General features: G+C 52.2%; 1 protein-coding gene across 6 annotated transcripts in view; it reads left to right on the top strand.

The window, feature by feature from the left end:
* The window catches only part of RAP1GAP2 (RAP1 GTPase activating protein 2), a 231,358-nt gene that overhangs the window by 26,001 nt on the left and 178,724 nt on the right, over positions 1 to 26,633 (top strand). For 3 of the 6 annotated variants that reach the window (XR_014304844.1, XM_082707076.1, XM_082707073.1), the window contains exon 3: positions 21,535 to 21,570. Coding sequence is in view for 4 of the 6 variants with exons in the window: in XM_082707073.1 (XP_082563199.1) it covers positions 21,535 to 21,570 (36 nt within the window). In the remaining 2 variants the exon portion in view is untranslated. Of the gene's footprint in view, positions 1 to 382; positions 592 to 17,326; positions 17,678 to 21,534; positions 21,571 to 26,633 lie in introns of those variants that run through there. The other 3 variants (XM_082707075.1, XM_082707074.1, XR_014304845.1) reach the window with 3 other exon arrangements.

Raw genomic sequence — 26,633 nt, 5'->3', positions numbered from 1 at the left:
TGCTCCGCCTCGCGCCTTTGTTCCTGAGGAGCCGCCTCAGGCAGTTTCCTAACGCCGGCGGCGACTAGGGCTTCCCAGCTGCGGGCTCCGCGCTCGGGACCCGCCGCACCTCCCACCCCGCCGCACCCCCCACCCCGCCGCGCCCGCCCGCCCCCCGACCCTCCCGGTGCGCCCCTTCTGCAGGGGCGCAGCAGCGTGCGGGGCGAGCGGGGCCCAGCCGGGCCCCGGGCCGCGGCGTCTCCGGCGGCGGAGGGGAGCGGGCCGGGCGCGCCCGTAGCAGGCGCGGGCGCGCGGCTCGGGCGGCTGGGGGCGCGCCCGCCAGGTGTGCGGGCGGCCGCGGGTGGCGGAAGGCGCAGCTTTGTGCGTTCGCAGCCGCCGGCCGGCCGCGCGCGTGTGCGCGCCGCGGTGACGGCGCACGCGGCTGGGCGGGCTGCGAGGGAAGCCCGCCGCCGGGAGGGGGCTTGGGTCCGGATGGAGACAGTAGGACGCCGCCGTTGCGGGCGTACGGGCGGGGTGAGCCGCCGCCGCGGCTGACTGTTGACATTCTGTCCACGTCGAGAAGTGAGCTCTGGGCGCCGTGCGTCGGAGAAGGTCAGTGGGTCCGGGGCTGATTCCAGAAACAGCCTGGGTCGGGGCGCGAGTCCTGGGTGTGACTGAACGTGAAATCGGGGTGGATGTTGTGAGTGTAAATGCGTGTGTTTGCAAAGAGAAATGCAGCTCGTACGTGTGCGAGCTCTGTGGTGCGGTTCTACAGGGCAATTAAGCGTAATGGGTTCTGTTTGGGAGATGGGGTGACTGTCCCCGGCAATCCATGCGGGTGGGGCATTGCGCACACACATCACGTATCAGTGTGTGTGTGTGAGAGACGTTGCTCAGCTCCCGTCAAAGTCTTTGGCTAGAGAAGCTGACCGAGGTGGAGGTCAGAGGTGGGGTGTTTACAGGTGGTGGCGGAAGGAAACAGCCAGGAATCCAGGGGGACCCTGGGGCTAGTCTGGGTTAATTTTTTTTCCCCCTCCAACGGGCATAAATCCCACCCCATCCTCACTCTAACCGGTGCCTGTTGCGGAGAAGGGAGCCAGGATGGCGGGGTGCTGGCAGAGAGGCGTTGATGGACCACAGGGGCAGGGCAGGCTACCAGCCCGCTGTTCATTTCCGGCTGGAGGCCCGAAAGTGAGGGAGTGTGGCAGAGCCAGCCTTGGGTGGGGGGCTAGGGCAGTTGTGTGTTCAGGGGACCTCAGGACTGTGTAGAGTCCACTTGGTTTTGCCACGACCAGATGCTTGCATGTCTGGACCAGGCGGGCTGGGGGGGGACATCCTTCTTCCTCCTTATCTGTTTCCTGTAGCTCCCTCTACACCCTTCTTAACCAAAGGGCATTGATATGCAAGTGGGGTTTGGGCTCTGAATGCTGGAGATCTGCCTCCGTTGAGTGGTCCCCTTCAGAGCAGCCTCCCTAAGGGAATAATAGGGTTGTCCTGGGCCGGGTGTCAGGACTCTTGGGTTCTTTTCATGCTTTGTGACACTGAATTTACCTTAAGCCTCACAAGCCTCAGTTTCCCATGCAGAGGGAAGAACCACCCCCCTCTTTGCTACGGGTTAGGGAGGATTCAAACAGGGGCCAGAGTAGGGGTGGGGTGGGGCAGGGAGGCTGGGAGTGACTCAGGGCTGTGAGGTCCCAGGAGTGATTTCTCCCAGGAAAGTCCCATCACATCTTTGTGACTTGGGCAGGAGTTGGGGGAGGCTCTGTCCTCACCTCCAAGCAGGTGTGTTGGTTTTCTGAGTCCCAGGGTGAGGCAGTGTGGGTTTCTGCTAGTTCTGGCTGCTCAGGCTTCAAGAAGCTACCTGAGGTCCCCTCTCCTTTGAAAGATGTTGAAAAGTGGGGGTGCACTTGGGGGGCCTGTTTGGGGGCTGGGATGGGGGACTGGAGCTGAAGAGCCACAGAAGTTTCTGGATAGAGGCAGATGTTAAAGATGGTAGGGCCAGGGCATACCTAGCTGAGACTCCTGCTCAACCTAGGGTGTTGAAGCAATTTGAGGGAGGTGGCTTTAGTTCCAGAGAGATGACCCTCCTCCTGCAGGTACCCTCATACCCTCTTCTCCCTGTACCTTGTCTGGAGCAAGTGTGGCTGAGTTGCTGTTTCAGGATGACTTGAACCTTGAGGAAAAGGGACCCTGGGATGGATGGTCATAGCAGCAACAGCTGGTTAAGCATAAAGGCCCTGTTGTTACTCAAGCCTGGGTTCGTATTCCAGCCCCACCATCCTCTCACTGTGTCTCCACCTCTGTTCCCCCAAAGCAGAAGCTGAGAGAAAGGCTTGTGTATGGTGGTTTGTTTGGGAAGTGGTCTTGGGAAACAAGGGTACGGCAGAGGGCATGAAGGGGAAAAAGGGAAAGCGAAGGGCGGCTGTTTGGCTTAGTTTATGGAGCATGGGACTATGGGACTCTTGGTCTCGGGGTTGTGAGTTCAAGCCCCATGTTGGATGTAGTTTGCCAAAAAAAAAAAAAAAGAAAAGAAAAGGGGAAAGCAGTACAAGGATGAATTTAAAAGAAAAGATTTTATTTATTTGAGACAGAGAGTGAGTGTGTGTGTACATTAGCAGGGGGAGAAGTAGAGGGAGAAGAAGAAGCAGACTCCCCCCGCATCAGGGAGCCTGACAACATGGAGCTCCATCTCAGGACCCGAAGATCATGACCTGAGCCAAAGGCAGATGCTTAACCAACTGAGCCACCCAGGTGCCCCAAGGATGCATTTTCTAAATAGATTTATTTATTTTAGGGAGAGAGAGAATGAGTGTGAGGGGCGGGGCAGAGAGAATCTCAAGGAGGCTCTGAGTGCAGAGCCTGGTCTGGGGATCTATCCCATGACCCTGAGATCATGACCTGAGCAGAAACCAACATTTGGACGCTTAAGTGACTGAGCCACTCAGGTGCCCCAGAGTACGTTATTTTTTTGACCACCAGTCTGTCCTGGGCAGTCTCCTGAGGAGCCTTATGGAATGCATTTCAGAACTGCCCCATTGTGGAGAGAGACAGGGAAGCATTCATCCATCAGCTCTCTTCCCCACTGGACAGGATGATTCCATGGACAGTAACTCCCACATGCCTCCAGGCCACACCTGTGTGAGGCCCAAGTGGGTTCTTGAGGGCGTCCCACATTGAAGCCTCAGAGAAGGCCCCACACAGCCCTTAGTGAAGTTTTGCATGAGGGCCGTGTGCTGCAGCTCCAAGGCTGCAGAAGGCTGGTTGTTGCTGAAGTGGCTGGAGTAAGAAATGTGGCAGAGAGGGTTTGAAGCTGCATACTGTATCCAACATGCTGCATGACCTTGGGCAAATACCTGTCTTCTCTGAGCCTCAGTTTTCTTATCGGGAATTATCAGCATTAAATAAGGTATTTATTAAATTTTTGAACCTGGCAATGCGTCCTTAAATGTATTTCTGTATAGTTGGGAAGAACGCACATTGTGGGGAGCTCAGACATTCATTCACTTGAGTGGGGGAGGAGGTGGATTAAGTGACCTCTAAATATGTACCCCCCTCCCCACCCATGGCCCCTGGCAGTAGAATCTGGGGTTCCAGGGCCAGACACCTGCCCCAGGCAGTTCCTTCTGGAGCTGTGGCCCCATCTCCCAGGTCCCCTGTAATGTCCTGCGGTGCAGTCTGTGGACTGGAGCCAGCTTGCTCTGCCCCCGGGCCGGCTGCTCGGAGGTGCCTCTTGCTGGGCTTGTCCCTGGCAGCGGGTAGTGGGACTCGAGGGGTGTGGGCGGCTTGAAGCAAGTACTTGGAAGAGGAGTGGCAGGAGGGCAGGTGCTGGCGTGTGGAGTTGGCAGATGGTGGTGGGCACTGGTCTGGGCCACAGTCAGTGGGGAGTTCAGTACAGGGGATGGAAGAAGGGGAAAGAAAATAGCAGATAGAGAAGGGAGGGGATGGCCAAGAGTGAGGAGGAGCCAGGCCTGTGGGGTGAGGTAGGCAGCCTGGTGCCTGAGGTGGCAGGGACAGGCTGGGCCTCTGGGAGAGCGACGGGGGTTAGCATGAGATGAGGGATGACAGTGGTTGAGAATTAGTTGGTGGTCCCAGGACATAGGCCGGACAGGCTTCGTATTTCAGGGTGGGGCACCTAGATTTGGCCTCCTCATCCTCCTTTGCCCCCCAAGGGCTCCCAGCCTTTCTCTGGCCATACCACCTGCTCTGGCAGCCTAGATGCTGTCTGTAGACATTTGTGTCCTGTTGAGGATGTGCTTCTGCCAAGGCTGTGTACCATGGTGGCCCTGGTGTCCCTAGCCTACCCACTGTTTCTGAGAAACATGCCACCCCCTCAGGGAGATGGCACACAGTGGAGACAGGGTCCAGCTGCCTCGTGCTTATGCCCAGGCAGCTCAGGCCGGCAGCCCAGAGGTCACTGCATCCATCCCTCTGCCTGCAGGCAAGGTCCCATGCAGCCCAGGCCAGGGATGTTCAGCAGCCACTATCTTCATTTACAGCCATTTAAAGATCTCTCTGACCTCTGCAATTTGGGACTCCTTTTGTTTTTAATAAATCTAGTAAAAAAAAAAAAATCAGTAATGCTGGTGTATCTACCTCCTCCCTGTTTATTTATTATTATTGTTTTTTAAAAAGATTTTATCTATTTATTTTTCAGGGAGACAGAGCACGTAAGCAGAGGGAGCGGCAGGCAGTGGGGAGAAGCAGGCTCCTTGCCGAGCAGGGTGTCTGATGCGGGACTCCATCCCAGCTCCTGGGATCACGACCTGAGCTGAAGGCAGACGCTTTTTTTTTTTTTTTTTTTTTTAGTTTTGAAAAACATTTTCAGTTGCATTAACTGACTGAGCCACCCAGGCGTCCCCACCACCTCTTCCCTTTTTAAAGAGGACTTCTTTTTTTTTTTTTTTTTTTAAGATTTTATTTATTTATTTGACAGAGAGAAATCACAAGTAGATGGAGAGGCAGGCAGAGAGAGAGAGAAGGAAGCAGGCTCCCTGCCAAGCAGAGAGCCCGATGTGGGACTCGATCCCAGGACCCCGAGATCATGACCTGAGCCGAAGGCAGCGGCTTAACCCACTGAGCCACCCAGGCGCCCTAAAGAGGACTTCTTTATGGAGCCACATGACTGTCTCTTCTTGCCCACACCTTTCTCTGAGTGCTTCGGTGCTTCTCTAGTAGGAAGTTCTGCTTCATGTCTGATCTTAATCAGCGATGCTGTAGTTGGTTTTTATTTTATTTATTTATTTTTTATTTTGCTCTGCTTGCCACAACCCTTCAGGACTTGTGTATAGTTATAAGGGAGATTCCTTTCCACCTGCCACAGGGACTCCCATGGCAGGTGGGGCCCCAAGGCAAGGCTTGGGCTCTGGGGGACTCGGCCTGAAAGCAGAATGTGCTGAGCCCCTGGCCCTGGCCGTGCTGGGGTCTCAGAGCCAGCTGGTTTCCCGTCCCTTTCTCCAGTTCCGATCCAGGGCTGGCAGCCTGCTTCCTGAATTATGCTGGGTCTGCTGACTGGGCTCTGCCAGGTCTGGGTCAGCAGATGGCAGCAGGCACAGGCCCCTGGGGGACCTTGCTGATGAGATGACCAGTAGTGAGCAAGACCAGGAGGGGAGGGACAGGCGGCTGGGCACAGGGAGCTGTGCACGCGTGTCTGGAGGGCACGTTGCTGCGCATCTCTGTATGTGTGTGTCCCTGTGTGCATTGTTGTGCTTTGTTGTATGTTCCTTTGCTTTCCCCTGGGTATGCATGTCGGCCACTCACTGGGCGCCCTCCAGAGTCCTCAAAGATGCAGGTCTGATGGCTGGTGATACTTGGCCCCAGCATGATTGCCTGGCCCCCTGTGGCTCGTGAGTCTTCTGCCCTGCCGTGCTCTGCCCTCTCTCCAAGTTTCCTGTCCTTGTACCTCCCTCTGCCTTGAGGGAGTTGCTTCTTCCCCACTGACTCGGGGTGGGGAAGGGACATTGCCTTTGGGGCAGGGCCTGGGAGGGATAATTGGTGCACCTTCCAGCCCCAGCCTTTGAGCTCTGAACATCCAGTGGCAGGTGGATGAGCCCTGGATTGAGGAGATGAGTCAGGAACGGCTGCAGGGGGTGGACTGAAGCCTGGCTGTATGTGTCAGCATGCTTCAGGGAAGTGTGTGCGTGCCCCACACACTTGAACCCTCCCCCCCGCTGCCCAGGGGCCCGAGTATCAGTGCGGCCGTGGGAGGCCCCCCCTACTGTCCACGTCCTGGTTGCTGTGGCCAGCAGTTTCTGATAGGGAGCAGAGTGGTCTCTGGGGGCTCTGGGCATTCTATGGAGGCCCTTCGCCTCGAGTAATTCCTGTCACCACAATCATTTATATTTCTGGAGCTCTTCCTGAGCCAGGTCCTGGACTGTACACCATCCATGTGTTAGCTCCTTGGCTCCTCAGAGCAATGCTATGACGTGGGTTCTGAAAGTATCCCCATTTTATGAAGAAGTAGAGGCTTAGAGAGGCTGGGTCACTTCCCCGAGATCACAGAGCTAGTAAGTAGCGGAGCCCGCCAGCTCTGTTCTTTACATTTGCTGCTGTTCCATTCACTCTTCACAAAGCTGGACTGTTTTGTCCTTGCTGTCTCCCCTTCCGAATGGCTGTCCCAGTCACCCTCTCCAAACAGGTCTCTTCACACACCCAGGCACCTTTGGATCCTACCAGTTTTCCTCTTTCACCTCCTCCCTCCCATTCCCCGTGGGGCAGGGATCTACCTTGTTCACCATTCTATCCTCAGCACTAGCAGAGTCTGGAACATAGCAGGGATGGTCTGAGACCAATTCCATTGTGTGTGTGTGTGTATGTGTGTGTGTGTGGTTGTGGTTGCGATTGGATGGGTAAGTCTTGCCTTATATATAATGAAACAATTTTTGGACACCAACAGGGATAATGAGAATTCAACTCGATTCTGACACGACCCACCCAGAGATAGCCCCGTGTTCCACAGGGGAAGGGTTCAGTCTAACAGAGGCTAGTCACAAGCCCAGGTTGTCCTGTGCTTCTGACCCCTGACAATGCAAAAGAGGTTCCCAGGACCTCCTCCTGCTCAGGTTGGGGAAATTTGCTAGAGCAGCTCCCAAACTCAGAGCTTATTTTCCTTACTAGATTACCCATTTATTATGAAAGGATATAAGTCAAGAATAGGCAGGTGGAAGAGGTGTGTGGGACAGTGTGTGGGGAGAGGGGAGAGGGTATGCTCTCTCCCCATTTTCCACATTTTCACCAACCCGGACGTTCTCCTAGCCCTGTCCTTGTGCATGTTTATGGAGGCTTCCTCACATAGCCACAATTGATTAAATTAGCCATTGGCGATTGAATCAGTCTCCTGCTCCTCTCAGCTCTCTGGAGGTCAGGGGTGGGACTAAAAGTTCCAACCCTCTAATCACATGATTGGTTCTCTTGGCAACCAGCCTCCAACCCTTGGTGCTTCTAAAAGTCACCTCATTCACATGACAGGACACCCTTATCACTCTAGGCACTTATGAAATTCCAAGGGTTTGGGGAGCTGTGAGCCAGGAACGGTAGACAAAGACCAAACATGTATTTCTTATAAATCACACTATCTCGGGATGCAGTAAATAAGCACCTATTGAATGAATGAATGAGAGAATGAGTTTATGAAGATACATTTGCCTCAAGGCCCAGGCTCTCACCCCCTCTGTCCTGTCTCTCAGGTGGCAGAGACCATCGCCGGGTGGCCAGGGGCACAGGCTCTGAAGCTGGCTTGCTGGGTTCAGTTCTGGCTCTGCCTCTCTTCTGGTTATTTCATACTGCATCACAAACTGTCCACAAGCTCACGGCTGAAAACAAAGGCAGTATTTATTTTGCTCCAGAATCTGCACTTGGGGCAGAGCGGTCATCATCTGGGGTGGCTCAGAGCAGGGATCAGAATGGTCTGAAGGCTCAGTTGCTCACGTCTGGCATTTAATGCTGGCTCTTGGCTGGAGGATGCAGTTCCTTACTATGCAGGCTTCTCTGTGGGCTCAGTCTTCTTGTCGCAAAGGCCACCTCCCCCTGTGCTACTTTGGGTTTCCTCTCAGCATGGTGGCTGGGTTAAGGGGCAAGAATCCCAGGAAAGAGCCAGCAGAAGCTATTTTTGCCTTTTCTTACCTGGTCTCAGAGATGATGCAGCATTGCTCCTGCTGTAGTCCCAGACCCACACGGATCCAGGAGGAGGGAACGGAGATGCCACCTCTCAATGGAGGAGGACAGTGTTCCATGGCAATAAGAGCAAGTGGGATGGGGCTGTATTGTGGGGTGGTGTGGCTGTCTTTGGAAAATACGACCCATCTGCCACAGTTACAACCTAGGAGTGTAACCTTGAGCCAATTACTTAGTCTCTTTGTGCCCCAGTTTTTCCATCTGTAAAATGGGGACAACATTAGCATCTACTTGTTTGGGTTGTTTCTTTAGCAGGGTCTGTAGTTCCACTTAGAAATCCCCAGCCCCAAGTGGGGCATTGGTTCAGGCTTTCACCACGCTGAAGGATCCAGCACCAATTTCCCACCCATCTATGTGCAGTACAGGTGGCACCTCACTGTTCAGAGGCCTCTTGAGGGTGGGTCTAGCAGTGGGGACAGAAGAGGGGACCTTGAGTGGAAAAGGCCTTGCTTGTCTCCATTTGTTGTGTCATCCTTAGTTAGCCATGCTCCCTTCAAAGGGGCAAGGGACAAGTATTGATAGCGATGTCACAAGGCTGGGACTCCAGCAGGATTTCTCTGGGCCTGGGAGGCCAAGCCTCACTAGGACTGCCATCTTTATTCAGGGGATCATGATAAGTACATCGTGAGCATGCTGTGTTTGAGGGAGTGCCTTGATTCTCCTCTGTCTTCCCTCCCACCTGCCTCCACCTGAGTCACTGTTCCTCTTCTGGAAGGCTCCCTCCCCAGCCTGTCTGTCAGGCCCTGGGGAGGAATCCCAGGGTGTGTTCCTCCTGGCCCAGGCTGGGGCTGCTCCTCAGCTCGGCACTGGTGGGGGCCCAGGAAGAATCTGTTTTCTTGCGCCCAGCCTGGCGCTAGTTCACGTCTAATACTGCCCTTGTTCTCTCTAGGAATGGCAGATGAGTTACAGGCCAGGCCTCTGGGTTTGAATCCTGTCACTGCCACCCACCACCAGCCCTGTGACCTTGGGCAAGTTCCTTAACTTCTCTCTGGCTCCATTTCCTCACCGGGAGAGAGAATGTGGTTGTGGCCAGGATAAAATAAAGTAGAAAGTATGATGTAACTGGTTCACGGGAGAGTCTCGAGAAATGAGTGCCGTTACTCTTTACAGATGAAAAAAAAAAACGGAGTTGGAGGGTGCTGAAGTGGTTTCTCCTCAGCTATATTTAACGTCAGAGTCAGGGCTGGAACCTGTGTGTTCTGACACCAGGCGATTGTTGCTTATCTCCTTCCTGCAAGACATAGGCTTCCCCCAACCCCCAATCCCTTATGTCAGGGGGCAGTATGGCTGCCATCCAAGAAATACAAGCGAGATGCCCCCTTTTCCTACTTGTACTACCCAGAGGTGCCTGCAGAGGGTGCTGATGCCCACACTCTGGCCATTCAGGAGAGTCTCTGCAGGTGTAGGGGAGGGTTGGGAGTGACCTAGCTGAATGGAGAATGGAGAATGGAGGATGGACAGAGTTGGAAGAGGGGGTTCTGTGATCTCCTTTAGAGAGATCTCCTTCAGACAGTTCTTAGTGCCCAAGACTTCCTGCAGATAGTTTCAGGGCCACCAGAAATAATGGGAACATTGTAGTGGATTTCCTTCCAGTATTCCTCACTGGGCCAGAGCCAGAGCTGTCAGAGGGGTTTGTTAAGCATGCAGATTCCCTGGCCCTAACCCAGAATGATGGAGTCACGATTTTAGCAGTCCCACGGGCTAACACACATGTAGGTCTATGCTGGGTACCCTTCTGAAGGCTTCATATACCCCTCACCGCTCACCCCTTATAGATGGGGAGTCTGGTCTGAGACATAGAGAAGTTGAAGGACTTGCCCAGGGTCACACTGCTGGTAAGCAACAGTGCTGGAATTTGAACCTTGTTATTTATTTTTGTTAATTAAAAAAAATTAAAAATAAAGATTTTTTAATTTATTTATCTGACAGAAAGAGACAGCCAGAGAGGGAACACAAGCAGGGGGAGTGGGAGAGGGAGAAGCAGGCTCCCCTCTGAGCAGGGAGCCCGAAGCGGGACTTGATCCTGGGACTCCAGGATCATGACCTGAGCCCAAGACAGATGTGTAATGACTGAACCACTCAGATGCCCCTGAACCCATGTTATTTTAAGCCCCAGGTGACTCTCATGCCCAGTGCATTTGAAAACCAGTAACTTATAACACTGGGACTATCCTCTTTCTTGCCTCCTTTTGCTTCCTTTTATTTTTTATTGTTTATTTATTTTTTTAAAAAGATTTTTAAAATTTATTTATTTGACAGACAGAGATCACAAGTAGACAGAGAGGCAGGCAGAGAGAGAGGAGGAAGCAGGCTCCCTGCTGAGCAGAGAGCCTGATATGGAGCTTGATCCCAGGACCTTGAGATCATGATCTGAGCCAAAGGCAGAGACTTTAACCCACTGAGCCACCAGGCGCCCCTGTACTTATACTTTATATTGACTGGAATGGACTCAGTTGTTGGGGGGTAAGATCTTTCTTGAATTTACCCTGTCAGTAATTTAGGTCATTTCCATAGTTTCATAGTTATGACAGCAGTGTACAGGAGACCCTTGAAGGTAAAACTTGGCTGATTTTTTTCTCCTTGGGAGGTTGTGGAATTGGGAACAGACTTGCGAGGTCAAAAAGCATGTGTATGAAAAAACAAACCTCTTTGGGGCGCCTGGGTGGCTCAGTTTGTTAAAGCCTCTGCTTTCGGCTAAGGTCATGGTCCCAGGGTCCTGGGATCAAGCCCCGCATGGGCTCTCTGCTCAGCAGGGAGCCTGCTTCTCCCCCTCCCCTCTCTCTGCCTGCCTCTCTGCCTCCTTGTGATCTTTGTCTGTCAAATAAACAAATAAAATCTTAAAAAAAAGAAAAAACAAACCTCTTTATTAAAGCATAATACACATACAGAAAGTGTACAGATTTTAAGGGTATGGGTGAATTTCCATAAACTTGATACACTAATGTAAAATGAACATCAGATCCAGATTTCCGCCAGCATAATTGTATGTTGGTCTCCTTTGAGTTTTCTTAAGATTAAAGCATAGACTCTTTGCTTAAAAGAAGAGTGGATGGAGGAACCATCTGGAGTCAGCCAGTGAAAGAGAGCCTAGTCTGCTCTTTCTGGGGCAAGACAAAGTTCCCTTCAGAGTAGAAGAGATGGTCCCAGGACTGAGATCAGTGTCTGTTTGAGCCTGAAATAGCATAAGAAGGTTTTATTTTATTTTTAAGATTTTATTTATATATCTAACAGAGACAACACAGCGAGAGAGGAAACACAAGCAGGGGGAGTGAGAGAGGGAGAAGCAGGCTTTCCGCTGAGCAGGGAGCATGATACGGGGCTCGATCCCAGGACCCTGGAATCATGACCTGAGCTGAAGGCAGATGCCTAACAACTGAGCCACCCAGGGGCCCTGCATAAGAAGGTTTTAAAGAAATGAGCCTTTGTAGCTGCTACTGTTTCTGCCTTTTTTTTTTTTTTAAAGCAAACCATTCATATATTTAACATCTTTTTCTTTTAATTATAACACGCTCATGACAACCCCCCCCCCCACCAAGTCCCAAATGAACAAAAAACAAGCAGCACAAAATAACATAAAGTGAAAAGTCCCTTCCCCCCAAATTTCTACTTCTGGTCCCATGCTTCAGAGGTAACTAGTGTTGGATCATTGCTTATGTTCCATTCCAAAAATTGTCCAGACATGTGTAGGATTTTGGTTGAGCGTCCAACTCTTGATTTTGGCTCTGGTCATGATCTCAGGGTGGTAAGGTCAGGCTCATGCTGAGGCTGGAACCTGCTTAAGATTCTCTCTCTGTCCCACCCTTTCCCTCTCCCTCCTTAAAAAAAAAAAAAAAAAAAAAAAAAAAAAAGAAGAAGAACTTCTGTATTTATTTAAACTAATGAAATCCTAGCTGTTTTTTTTTTTAAAAACTTGAATTCTTAGATTATCTTTATATAGCAACACATATATTCTGCCTTCTTTTCAGTGGCTCCATAATATTCCATCTTTTTTTTTTTTAAAAGATTTTATTTATTTGACACAGAGAGAGAGAGAGCGCGAACACAAGCCAGGGGAGCAGCTGAGGGAGCGGGAGAAGCAGACTCCCCACTGAGCAAGGAGCTGACATGGACTCTGGTCCCAGACCCTGGGATCATGACTTGAGCTGAAGGCAGCCACTTAACTGACCAAGCCACCCAGGCACCCCCATAGCATCCCATCTTATGCTTGTTTTCCAGTATAGTTAAATGTTGGTCATTTAGGTTTTTTTGTATTTGCTGTTTCAAACAATGGTGTGATTAACATCTGTATGCATAGATCTTGTCAACTTGTATGAGTTTATATGTGGAATAAATCTCTGAAGACAAAACTGTTGGCACAAGGGGCACCTGGGTGGCTTAGTCGGTAAAAGCTTCTGCCTTTGGCTCAGGTCATGATCCCAGGGACCTCGGATCGAGCCCCGCATTGGGCTCTCTGCTCAGCAGGGAGCTTGCTTCCTCCTCTCTCTCTGTCTGCCTCTCTGCCTACTTGTGATCTGTCTGTCAAATAAATAAATAAAATCTTTAAAAACAAAACAACTGTTGGCATGAACGGCGTGTGCACTTAAAATTTTGATAGATATTGCCAAATATCTACACTAATGATGGTAGTCCTGTTTCCTTATATCCTCATACCATTGTCAAGGTTTCTTTTAACCTTTACCATCTGATGGCTGAAAGGGATACCTTGTTATTATTTAAACAACTTTATTTATTTATTTAAAAAGATTTTATTTATTTTAGAGAGAGAGATTGAGAGTGAGTGAGAGAGAGAGCATGAGTAGGGGGAGAGGCAGGCAGAGGGAGAAGCAGACACCCCACTGAGCAGAGAGCTTGATGTGGGGCTGGATCCCAGGACCCCAGGACTGTGAATGGAGCCAAAGGCAGATGCCTAATGGACTGAGCCCACTAGGTGTCCTGTTTAAACAGTTTTAAGTTGTGGTCCATTTGATAGCGGTTCAGTCCACAGCCATGTGTTGTGAGCAGTTCTTTTGGCAGGCAGTACTGAGCAGGTCAGAATAAACCGTGCAGTCAGGGGTCAGGAGTCCGGTTTTCACTAGCATTGCTCTTGCAAATTTTCATCACCGTCTTGCTTTGCAGAACTTGTACAATGAGAAATTCATTCTGGCCCCTGAGAGTGCGTGTGGGGAAGTGATCAGTGCAGCCTAAATCACAGTGCAGATCTTAGATGTGCATTTGTTGCCATCCCAAAGTGTGGATTTCTCACCAGTTCGGGTTTGCTGGGTCTGAATGCCATTCCACCCTGACTTCCTGGAGATCCGTGTCCTTCTCTGCCACTATCCTTTGTCCTCAGTTGGCTTATGAAGGAAGCAGGGGTGAATCTAGCCTCCCCTTTGAGGAAAGGTCAGCGGAAGCCCCTGAGGAGTATGTGGCCTGCTCTGGGTGGTTCAGTGGTCAGGGTGGGAAGAAAGCTGAGCCGCTGCTGGTCACTGCTGGTGCCAGGTCATACCATGTGGACAGGGGAGGATCTAGGCCAAATGACATAGTGCCTGCTTCTCCAGGGGCCTCTGTTTTCTGAGCTTCCCATAACTGCTCATCCCCATGCCTGGAAAAGGAGTTTGTCTCCTCTTTCAGCTCCCACTAGTGGCTGTGAGGACAGAGCTGTCCAAGCAGAGGAAACCCCATGGTCACTTCCTTCCCTCCTGCCCCCAAGGGCCTGTAGACCTGGCTCAGGAGCTGTTGGCAGGGACTTGGACTGCTTCCTCTTCTGATCCCAGCTGGCGTTCTCAGCTCCACATCCCTCTAAAGCCTGGATAGCTGGCTGGGTCCCCCGGAGCTCTGTCCTGGGCTTAAGGCTCTGGCTGGAACTTGCCCGTCACCTGGACCAGGAACATCCACAGGCCTCCAGCACAGAAACCAGGGCCTTGTGATTTGGTGACCCCAAGCTGGCTCTGTGGATGGGGCAAGGAGCAAACTCAGGAGGGAAGGAGCTCATCTTGCCTGGTATTAGAAGGATGCGGGGACTTGCTCTTTCTGACTTTGTCCTTGTAGCTGTTGAGCTGTGCTGTGTTTCCAGGTCCTTAGTTTTCCTGTCTGTAAAATGGGTGCTGCATGAATTGGGCCCTTGTGTAGGTCGATTTGGCCATTGGCACCGGTACAGGGTGTCATATAGGACAATGACTGATAACTCAGTCTCCAGCGTCCTACCTAACTTGGCTACCATTGTGCTGGGCAAATTTGGTCAAGTTCCTTGATATTTCTGTGCATCAGTGTCCTCATCTGTAAAATGGGGGAAACAGTGGTGCTAGCTCAGAGGTTGCTGTGAGACCAAGAGGAGCTAAGCGGTTAGGTTGGCACCGCCCATAGGAAGCTCCCAGATACAGGCCCTGCTCTTGGCTCTCCCATCCCCGTGGCTTGTCCTTGTCTCCATTCTGACGGCTTGGCCATCTGAGTCAGCGGAGGTCTGGGAGGAAGCTGGGCTGTGCGTGGTGGGGGTAGGAGGGCTGGGCCTGGCTCACAGCATGCTTCTCTTTTCTCTGACTCATGGTCTTTCCCAGAGAGTGCATGGACCCCTTGCCACCACCCCCCTACAGAACAGGAACTGTGGGGTCAGAGCAGGGGCGACAGGAAGCTGAGCAGGACCAGGGGAGGGGGTGGGATTATAATAGATTCTAGTTATAACAGCTCCCGTAATGGTGTGGGAGCCCTGCACTTAATCCTGTAAGCCGTGGTGGCAGCCTCCACAATCCAGGGGGGAAAACTGAGGCCTCCCAGGTTAGGTGACTTGCTGAAGGTCACACGGCTGTAAGGCTCCTCGGGAGACTGGAGCTGAGGAAGGGAAAGTGGGAGATGCTCTAGATTGGCTCTCAGCTCCCTCTAGAGCTCAGAGAGTAAAATATAAGCCATCTGGGAACCTCCCTTCTCTGTCTCCAAGCCCTCACTCTGAGGAATCAGGAGGGCATGGATCTGTCTGGTCTCTCCAAGATTCCCGGATCTTGGATGCTGTGAGTTCTGTATTCCTTCCTGCTGATGCTGCCAGGCCATTGCTGGTCCTGGGCCTGGGGTCTGAGTCACAAAGCGCCCTGTCTTTTGTGGTTACCATGTAAGAGACCAGAACCCCAAGTAGGAGAATCCAGCCTCCAGGTGGCCCCAGCTGGGGCCTTGAAATGCTGCTTCCTGTCTGGTCCCTGGGCCGCACTGCAGACCTCCAGATGCTTGGGCCTGGGCCTGCAGCAATCCTGAGCTGTGGCCTCTCACCCAGTGTTTGCCCAGGTATCTCTGCGTGAGTGCATCTCTAGTCCACCTCTTCCCCCAGGTGATGGATAACATGAAAACAGGGTCACGTGTGTGCACAGGTGAGACTAGCTGACGGGTGGTTGGAAGCGCCCCAGCTTGTTGGGATGACCCCACTTCATTCTCTCCCACATGAAAGACGGCACATGATGGGCTCCAGTGATGGGTTCGCTATGATCTCCCTCTAATTGACTAAAAAAAGGAAGCAATTTGCAACAGGAATTGTGTTATTAGTCACCCGTGTGGCACCCAGCCCCAGCTCTCACCTGGCACTCTCTGTACCCGGAACCGTGGTGGGCCTAGAACTGGAGTTGGCTTGGGGAGGGGTGGGCTGAGCGGCCCGCTGGCTTTTCTCGCCTGCACCCCTGCACCCACCAAGCTCTTGATCTTAGTTGGGACTTCCTTAGTGGAGAGTGAGAGGAATCCAACTCCTGTTGGCTTTAGGAATAATGGGATATATGTCAGGCCCTTGCATGCCCAGAGGCTGGCTGCTCCAGGAGTTTGATGTCCCGAAGACCTGCTTTCTCCTGTACTCTCTCCCACTCTCCTATGTACTGTGTGTCCATCCTGTGGTTTAGCTGCCTTGGCAGGAGGAGGCTGTGCTCTAGGAGTGAGGTCCGCAGAGTTCTCCTGCCCACTCCTGAGTGCGTCATGGTGGCCGGCAGGGAAGGCACCCTGGTTAGCTGGGCTGGCCCGGGGCTCCTTCTGGGTGTGCGTGGGGCACAGAGCTGTTTTACCCAGATGGAGGCCACATGGACGCGGGGCTGGCAGGACCCCAAGCGTCCATGCTTTCTGTCGAGCAGCTCCTGGGTATGGGGTGGGTGCAGTGTGGGGAGAGGTCTGGATGTGGAGTGGACATCCAGTGGGAAGCCATTGGTCTGGTGTAACCCCAGATGGTGGGCCACACCGTCCTTCCTTTCCTGGTGAAGGCGGGAGTGGAGGATGCAGTGGAACCGAGGACCGCCCGGCTTCTGTTGAGAGGCCAGCTGCCTTCAACGAAAGGACCCCGTTCTTACCGCTCATGGATCAGAAGTGGTCTGGGCCCTGAAGCTGGTCTTTTGGCCCATCTAGGGGGCTACTCGCCACCTGTGTGGCCTTTCCTGCTGTGGAAACGTCCAGAAAATAGAAACACCTGTGTCCTTTGTCTGTGACCTGGGGGTGGCCCCACCCATCTGACACCCAGAGTGGCAGTGGGTCTCAAACAGGAAGCTGTGGGGAGGGTGGGCCAGTGAAAAAGGCCACGGCAACTGTATTTCCCTTTCTGCATTGCTTGGGGGCAGGGCAGGGGCCTCGTGCCCGGTGCCTGGCTCTGGTCCCTCCCACTCAGGCCAGTGCTAGTGGGTGTGCCGCACCCTTCCTTGGGCTGTCATTAGTGAGAACCTACTGCATACCCCACACGGTTGGCATGGGTGCACGCAGAGCTGAGTTCCAGCAGGAAAGAAACCCACTCACCCACTCGCCCACATGGGCCACCCTCCCACCCCCACTATCACCAGCATGAATGGTGACCCCGCTGACCTCTGTCTAGACCCTTGAAGGGGTCTGTGCCTGTGCGTGGGTATGTGGGCGTGTGTGCAGTCTGAGTGTGTGCCTGGGCGTGTACACATGGGTCTCCCTCCCTGTGTGAGCCTGTGTCTTGTGGGGAGTTACACAGACACGAGATCTACACGCAGGTACATTGCAGGCGTGGGGCTGCTTCAGCTGGCGTGTGCGGAGCCCTGCGGGAGCAGGAAGGCAGCGGTCCTGTCTCTTGCCTTCAGGGGAGTGGGTGTGAGTGGCCTGTCTGCAAGGCTCCCGAGCCTTCCAGCCAGCTTTCTATCTCCCTCACAGGCACGTTTGTGTGTGCCTGTGCCTCGCCCTCCTTTGGGTTCTGGGAAGCTGGGGCTGTGTGGGACTGAGCTGCCAAGTCGGGCTGTGGTGCAATCTGCCCGCCGAGCCCCTTCCGGAGCTGCGGGTTCCTCTGGGCGTGGGGAAGCTGCCCTCTGCGAACTCCCCTGCTGCTGTCTGTCTCCGTGCCTCCTGGGGGGCAGGACACACCTCCCAGCCCTGCAGCCTCACCCACAGGAAGTGCTGGGCTTGGGGGGCAGGCGACAGGGGAGGTGCCACACCGGGTGTCCTGCTCTCAGCCTATGGCCCCACCGACCCGGCTGCGCCACTGCCCTTTTGCCAACAGCCCTGGGGACGTTGCGGGGAGCCGGGGCCCCCCGGCTACAACCATGTTTCGCAGGAAGCGCAGCGTCTCCTTTGGGGGCTTTGGATGGTAGGTGGCAGAGGAGGGTGGCCGCAGGGATGGGAGCGAACCCAGCTGGGAAGTCTTGCTTCTGCTGCGGCCGCCTGGGGGGCGGTGGTGAGGGGACTCGGGTTGTGCCTGAGACCTGTGGGGAGGTGGGTGTTTGAGATACAGGGGCAAGTCTCCTTGCCGTCCCTGGAGTAGGATCTAGGGGACCCACAAGGGTGGATTTAGCTCCACAAGGTTGGAGCTGGTGCCAGCATTAGCTCACCGGAGGGGTGCGGTTGAATGTGTCTTGTGTGCTCCCGTGTGTGTGTCGGCGCCTCTGTGATGATTGTGGTTGTGTGCGTGCTTGAGTGCGGCATGCCTGCAGCTGCCCGTTGGGGTGGCCGTGTATGAAGCGTGTGGCTGGCTGCGTAGGTGTGTGTGGCGTGTGACCACGTGTGCACTCTGAGTTTCTGAGCAGGTGTTGGCTCCTCTGGTCGTCCGTAGCTTTGTGGGCTCCTGTCCGTGCGTGTGTGCTATCTGCATCATCTGTGTGTGTGTGTGTGTGTGTGTGTGTGTCTTTGTGATGGGGGTGCCTGTGGCCCACTGGACCACTGTGGGGGTGAGCTGTGAGGGACGGGCAGGGCTGTGTCCAGATATCCCTCCTCCCACCACAGGCAGCCAATCCCAGCTCCATCTGAGCCTGAGCTGCTGGCTTTGTGCTCCAGCCTCTTGCCTGGTCTTTGAGGCCACTAGGCTTCCATGCAGAACAAGGGAGAGGCTCTTCCCTCCCCAGGGAGCCAGAAAATGGGGAGACTGAGGTCAAAGACTTGTCTCTGGTTACCAGCTGTTGGAAACTTCTCCTCAGCTGGGGAGCGGGGTCTCGTGGTTTTCATTATCGGTTTCCTTTCAGCTTCTGGGCCTGGGGCGTTGTCAGAGGAAAGGTTCCCAACTGCTGCAAGGAACGTGGCTTGGGGTGCCCTGGTATGGGGCCTGGTGGGCCAAGTGGGGGGACACTGAGGCAAGGGAGAGAAGGAGAGGCCGCCAGGGCTGGGAAGAGGTGGGCTCCGTCTGCTCTTCTGGCTGGTTTGCTTCTATGTGTGTGCAGACTTTGACTTTCCTCTCCCTTCTCTCCAAAGGCACTTTGCCATCCGTCCTCCAGCAGGAAGGAGTTGCGGGTGCTGCATGTTTGGTAGATGGGGAGAATGAGGATGACATGGTGCTAGGGCTGGCACAGGGCAACCTGGGGCCTGCTCATGCCCCCTCCCCATACCCCCTCCCTCCCCTGGGGCCAAGGGGTTGCTGTGCTGAGTGTGGGCTCTGGGTTCAAATCACCTCATCTGCTTCCCAGTCAGGCTGGCTGGGATCACTACAGGGCGGGGCTTGGGCCATGAGAGGCTTTCTGTCTAAGAGCCATGCTTCTCTGGGAGGTGTGGAGCAGACCAGGAAGATGTGTGTGGTACATCGTGCGTGCTCAGTCCACGCTTATGGAGTGACTATGTGACATGTTTTTTTGCCCATGACAGGCATCTGGTTATAGGCCTCATTGAGTTTGAGGGGACAGCAGGGCTTCCTGGTGGGGTTGGTGGGTAAGAGTAGGCATCATCTGGGGGTACCTGGGTGGCTTGGTGGGTTAAATGGTCTGCCTTCGGCTCAGGTCATGATCCCAGGGTCCTGGGATCGAGCCCCGCATCGGGCTCCCTGCTCAGCGGGGAGCCTGTTTCTCCCTCTTTCTCTCTGCCTGCTTCTCTGCCTACTTGTGATCTCTGTCTGTCAAGTTAAAAAAAAAAAAAGTCTTTAGAGTAGGCATCATCTGGAGATGGACACCAGCTGGGAGGGTTGGAGACTAAAGGGCAGATTTCTGGAGCCGTGGTCCCTTCCAGACTGTGACCAGAATCTCAGGGGGCTGGTATTCTAGAAGCTCCATTGGATGTCAGGGTGGAGAACCAGTGGCATCAGGGGTGGACATGGTGAGGAGAGGAAATGGGGTGGGGTGGATGGGCAGTGGGGAGGAGAGAAGGTGCCAGGGAGAATCTGGGGAGTCTGGCTTTCTGAAAGAGAGAAGCCCAGTGACACAGGCTGCTGCTGTGTCTGTAGTCTCAGTCCTGCCAAGGCCATTGGTCCCGCCCTCCCAGGGCTGCACCCCAGCGTGGGACCCTCTGGAGAGACTGCTGACTGGGTGTGGGTGTGGGTGTCGAGCCTGGGGTTCCTGTGACCCACAGTGCCACCCGGTGGTGGGTGGTTGGGTTAAGAGGGCGCCACACTAGGAGTCCCGCTTCTAAGTGCTGGCCCCCCCCTTGACTCTGAAGAACTCAGGCAGGTCACTTCCCCTCTCTGGGTCTCAGTTTCCCCATGGGAAAGTGGGTGATTTCCGCCTTATCCACAACAGAGGGATGTTGTAGCAATTAAAAGAGATTCCTCCAGAAAAGAGTGTAAGGGCTTGCTTTGGGGGTTACAATTAGGTAGCTCTGGGCTATAAATTTTACAGCAGAATGTGGGGATCTGCCCCTGGAGTCACCCTACCCCCATCTGGTGGGCAGAATGGGAGAAGAGGAATGTCTGCATGCCAGAGGGATGGGGCCTCATGAGCCCTAGGGGACTAGTTGTGGAGGCTCCATGAAAGGGGCCAGGACACAGTGAAGAAGCTGGGAGGGACCTGGGTTGGGAGCCTTGGGGTGTGGCTTGTTTTGCTGCTGGGAACCAAGATCAGAAGGTGCTGGAAGTTTACTCAGAGCAAAAGGATCTTGCTTCCCAGCTCAAGGGCTTGGTGCTGACTTGTGATTGCTGGGGCAGCTCTGTGTCCTCCCCGTGTGGCCCTGACACTGCTCCCATTCCAGCATTGCCCCATAGGAAGCCTGTGGCAAAGCTGAGCTGCCTGGAGAGGGTGGCTGAAGGCATCCTGGATGTGGCACTGATGGTCATGCTGACATGGCAGTAGTGGTGACATGGGGTGGGGAGTGTGGTGACGCCGAAGGTGATGACACGGGGTGGTGATGGTGACACTGATGGTGATGGGGACATGGAGGTGTGGTGACACTGATGGTGGTGACAAGGTGGTGTTGATGACATGGGCTGGTGGTGACACGGCGGGGGTGACACTGGTGGTCGTGATCCCTAAGCAAGAGGAGACACTGGCAGTGGGAATCTCGCCCACCTTTCTGTCTCTGCAGAGAGGAGGGGGACTCTTTTACCAGCCATAAGGGTTGGCATATGCAGAGGGTAAAAATAGAAGCTTAGCAGCTCTGCCTTGTCTTCCAGCAAGGGTGGGTGCAGGCCGGGGTGGAGGAGCTGGCTGCCAGGACAGTCTGCCATGAACGTGATCCTCTCTGCTCTGAACCCCATGACCGACAGATCACACTTGCCCATGCATCCTGGAGCCTGCTGTTGGGTTTCTGTCTCAGGAGTGGGGTCTGTCTCCTCTCATGGATTGGCAGCTCTGGGAACAGGGCATGGGGAGGGGTCCCTGGTGCTGACATCTTTTCAGAGCAGAAGCCCAGGAAGTATTGTGTTGAACGTCTAGGTGCCAGTGACCGATGGAGCTGGCTTGCAGTCTTTTGTGGAGTGGGGGTGATGAAGAGAAATGCCATCTACACAGTGCTTGCGATTTCTGGGTGTGGAGCCAGAACTCGGATTCAGACTGGGCCACTGATGTTATCTTTCTGAGCCTCTGTTTCCCCATTTCTAAAATGGGAGGAATAGCAGTACCTGCCTCACAGGGTTATGTGTGGGTCTAGCCCTCCTTCCTGGGCTCGAGGAGAGCTCCTCTGTCGAGCAGTGGTTGTTCCCTGAAGGACCCTGTTGGCTTGGTGGTCTGGACTGGCCAGGGACTACCTCCCCTGCATGTACTGGGTGGGAGCCTTCAGCCTCAGCACTGACCAAAGCCTTTGCTTTTCTCTTGGCAGGATCGACAAGACCATGCTGGCAAGCCTAAAGGTCAAGTAAGTAGCCACTTCCTGTTATGTAGTGATCAGAGATAATGGTAGGCCAGAGGTCCTCTGGGGACCTCATTTCCCCCCCAGTTGTGGGAGACATGAATGGGGCTGTTGTGTTTGTCAGAGTCTCCATTTCAGTCTTAGGGGTTTGGGGCTGGAAAGGATGGACCAGGCACTTGATTCCTGGGGCATCTGAAGAAGGGAGATGCTGGACTGGAAACAGCAGGGGCCAGATTGATGGTAATGTGTATAGCAGTGCCTTCTAGGCCACAGCTTGGGGGTGTAAGAAAGATAGTTATATTTCCTATTGTCTTGATTATTATGTGAAGCCCCAGTTCCATCGGGCTTTCTGACATTCCTGCCTACCTGGAAAATTGGGCCACAGAGTTCTAGAACTTCATGGAACACCCCAGTGTGTGTGCATGTGCATGTGCTCATGCACGTGTGTGTGGTCAGTTGGTCATCGACTCATCTGTTACCAGACAGATGTCATCCTGTGAGCTTGGCCCTGGGTGTCTCAGATCTGGGGTCTGGAAGTTGTCTCTCGTGCTTGGCCATACGTCTGCTCCTCTGTCTGGGAAGCCCTGAGCAGACACACCTCTCTCCTCTTCCATCACCATCTTTGCTCCTTTTCCAGGTGTTTCTGGGCAAACCATTTTGTTTGCACCCTGACCCCCTTTCCCCTTCAGATTTTAACAAAATCAGCTTCCATCTCCATCCCTTCCCTGGGTAGTGAGTGACCAACCATCTGCTCTAGTTGAGTGAATTGAAAAAGAGGGGAATTCTAGGAGGGAAAATACAGCATTGGTCGCTAGCCCAAAATATTATCCTGCCATATGTGAATTAGCTTGTGCATGAAGAATTCTTCCAATGAGTGTTCTCCTTCAGAGGCAGCTTTTCCTGCTTGTAACCCTCCATCTCAGCTGAAAGATTTTCTGGGCCAGCTGCCCTCTACGTGCCATCTGGTTGCTAGCAATGGCTGTGTAGTCCCTGGGCACAGGTTTCCGGGCAAGGCAGAGTTGCTCTTGAGGGTTGGAATACAGGGCATGAGGCTTCCCACTTTGGACTGTTTTGCTCAGAAGGGTGATGGTGAACGGTTAGCAGGGCAGGAGTGCATGCAAACAGTCCTTGCTTTCTGAGAGCTTTCTTTTTGTAGAGTTGGTGACACAGGTGCAGCGGGAGCAGTCTTGGAAGACTGCCAGGAGGAGGTAGCTTCTATGGCAACTCTTTTTTTTTTTTTAAAGATTTTATTTATTTATTTGACAGAGAGAAATCACAAGTAGATGGAGAGGCAGGCAGAGAGAGAGAGAGGGAAGCAGGCTCCCTGCTGAGCAGAGAGCCCGATGCGGGACTCGATCCCAGGACCCTGAGATCATGACCTGAGCTGAAGGCAGCAGCTTAACCCACTGAGCCACCCAGGCGCCCTCTATGGCAACTCTTGAAGATGGGGTGGGACTATGGGTATGCCTGTGCCTGTGCTGGTTTGCATGGGGTGTGTGTGCCACAGTGCAGCTCAGTGTTCAGGGCAAGTCATTCCTGGGCAAGACATTTAACTTCTCCAGACTTCAGGGTTTGTATCCCTTGTCGAGGGGGCACAATGGTGTCTGATTTCCTAGAACTTCTTATCTATAGATTGAATGGGATGTAGGCATGAAGCAGGATTACTAAGGGGCACAGAGTGGTAGGAGTGTTTCTTTTGGTGCTGTTTTAGGTTCCTAGTTCAATTTCACAAGTGCTTATTGAGGGCCTATTTAACTGGTAAAGATGATGTATGTAACCTGGAAGGGAACTGGTAACAAGGTGGCTGGGGACACCGGCCAGTGGTTGAGATTGGGACCCTGGTGGGTATCTGGGGGACAGTTTGTGTGCTTTAGTCCTGGGGAGATGGTGTTGAGATGATTGTTTGGGATAGTATGTAGGACTGTGTTCTTACTTGTGCCTGGTGAAGAGTCTTCTGATTATAAGAAAGAAAAACTCAGGGTAACCAGGTTAAGCAGAAGTTACAGAAAAGATCCCAGGGTGTCTCGGGGAACCCAGGGGAGGAGGTGGAGCTAGAGTTCAGGAGAGGTTGAACAGGAACTGGAAACCCTCCCCATCAAAATCCCAGCTGGCTTCTTTGCAGTAACTGCTAAACTGATCTTAAAATTCATAGGGAAATTTAAGGGCAATTTGAAAAGGAAGAACAAAGTTCGAGGACTCTACTTCCTCATTTTGAAACTTACTACAAGTCTACAGCAATCAAGACAATTTGGTACTGGTGTGAGGATAGCCATCTAGATCAATGAAGTAGAACATAGCGTCTGGAAATAAACCCTCACATTTGTGGTCAGTTGATTTTCAACAAGTGTGTCATGACTATTCAATGAAGCAAAATAGGTTTTCAGCAAATGGTGCTGGGACAACCATATTCACATACAAAAGAATGAAATTGAGCCCTTCTCTCACACTGTATACCAAAATTAACTTAAAATGGATCAAAGACGTAAATGTTAAAACTAAAACTATGAAGCTCTTAGAAGAAATCATAGATGGAAATCTTCATGACTTCGAGTAAGGCAATGGTTTCTTAGATATGATACCAAAAGCATAAGTAACAGCACCAACAACTCATCAATAAATTGAACTTCCTCAGAATTAAAAACTTGGTGTTACAAAGGACACTATCAGGAAAGTAAAAAGACAAATCACAGAGTGGGAGAAAATATCTGCAAATCACATATCTGGTAAGAGACTCATACCCAAGATATATAAAGAACCATTTCAACTCAGTAAAATAATACAAAGACAACACATTTTTAAAAAATGGGCAGAGAATGATTCCTTGGGTGGCTCAGTCAGTTAAGCGTCTGCCTTTGGCTTGGGTTACAATCCCAGGATCCTGGGATCGAGTCCTACATCAGGCTCCCTGCTTCTCCAAGGAAAGTGTATAAATGGACAGTAAGTACAAGAAAAGATGTTCAGTGTCATTAGCCATAAGGGATATGCACGCCAAAGCCACAGTGAGCCACTCATTCACACCCACTAGAATGCCTATAATCAAAAAGAAGATAATGGCAAACATTGGTGAGGGTGAGGAGGGAATGGAACTCTCATACGCCACTACTGGGAACGCAGACTGGTGCAGCCACTTTGGAAAATAGTCTGGCAGTTTCTCAAAAGTTTAAAGGTAGAGTTTCCAAATGACCAGCAATTCCTTTCTTAAGTATGTATCCCAGAGAAATGAAAATATATGTTCATATAGAAACTTGTAACACAAGCATTCATAGCATTATTTTTCCCCCAAAGATTTTATTTATTTATCTGAGAGAGAAACAGAGAGCAGAGGGAGAGGGACAAGCAGACTCCTGGCTGAGCACGGAGCCTGATGCGGGGCTTGATTCCAGGACCCTAGGATCATGACTTGAGCTGAAGGCAGACACTTAATCAACTGAGCCACCCAGGTGCCCCTCCCTGTTCATAGCCTCCTTAATAATAACTCAAAGTGGAAACAACCCAGGGTTCCTGGGTGACTCAGTTGGTTAAGTGCCTGCCTTGGGCTCAAGTCATGATCTCCTGATCCTGGGGTCAAGCTCCACATTGGGCTTCCTGCTCAGCAGGGAGTCTGCTTCTCTCTCCCCGATCCACTTCCCCCTCTCTCTGCCCCTCCCCACTGCTTGTTCTTTCTCTCTCTCAAATAAATAAATAAAATCTTTTTTTCTTTCTTTCTTTTTTTTTTTTACTTTTTCCATGTTTATTTTTGTTTTATGTAACTTTACTGTAGCTGCAAATATATACTCTCCTAACTGAGCCAGTTGGGTTTTTTTTTTTAATTAACATATAATGTATTATTTGTTTCAGGGGTATAGGTCTGTGAATCATCAGTCTTATACAATTCACAGCACTCACCACAACACATACCCTCCCCAGTGTCCATCACCCAGCCACCCCATCCCTCCTACCCCCCTCCACTCCAGCAACCCTCAGTTTGTTTCCTGAGATTAAGAGTCTCTAATGGTTTGTCTCCCTCCCGGGTCCCATCTTGTTTCATTTTTCCCTCCCCGCCCCCCACGACCCCTCTGCCCTGCGTCTCAAATTCTTCATATCAGGGAGATCATATGATAATTGTCTTTCTCCGACTGACTTATTTTTCTTAGCATAATACCCTCTAGATTCATCCACGTCATTGCAAATGCAAGATTTTGTTTCTGTTTTTTTTTTTTTTTTTTTTTGATGGCTGCGTAGTATAAATAAATAAAATCTTCAAAAAAAGTGAAAACAGGGGTGTCTGGGTGGCTCAGTGGGTTAAGCCACTGCCTTCGGCTCAGGTCATGATTTCAGGGTCCTGGAATCGAGCCCCGCATTGGGCTCTCTGTTCAGCGGGGAGCCAGCTTCCCCTTCTCTCTGCCTTGTGCTCTCTCTCTCTCTGTCAAATAAATAGTCTTTAAAAGATATTAAAAAAAGTGAAAACAACCCAGACATTCATCAGCAGATGGATGGGTAAACAAAATGTGACATATTGGTACAATGGCATGTTATTTGACCATCGAAAGAAATCAAGTACTAATACATGTTACAACACAGGTGAAAGTTGAGAACATGCTAAGTGAAAGTCCCAAAACATGACATACCGCGTGATTCCGTTTATATGAAACGTCTGGAATAAGCAAATCTGTAGAGACAGAAAATAGATTCATAGTGTCCTAGGGCTGGGGAGGTTATTGGGGGGGACTAAGGGGAATGAGGGCTAAAGGATACAGGCTTCTTTGTGGGGTGGTGTAAGTGCCTTGGGCCTAGATAGTGGTGACAGCACCGCCAACTTTGTGAATACACTAAAAGCCATTGAATTGCACAATTTAAAACAGTGAGTTGTATGGTACATAAATTACATTTCAGTAAAACTGAAAAAAGAGGGAGCATCTTACCGGCTCAGCTTGGGTCAGTTGTGTATTCCCAGTCCAGTCAGTTTAGCTGGAGAGATGGGGTCTTACGGATAAGCTGTGGTTGCTGTGGTCCTCTCTCTCTGTGGGAGGGGTTAGTTCCCAGACAGGAAGAGTGGACTGTGGGCTGGGCAGACACCATAAAGGGTTTTA

This window comes from Mustela nivalis (assembly GCF_964662115.1).
Source record: "Mustela nivalis genome assembly, chromosome: 17".
NCBI classification, from domain to species: Eukaryota; Metazoa; Chordata; class Mammalia; order Carnivora; family Mustelidae; genus Mustela; species Mustela nivalis.
Note: the sequence above shows the minus strand (reverse complement) of the source record. Positions and strands in the feature narration are given on the sequence as shown.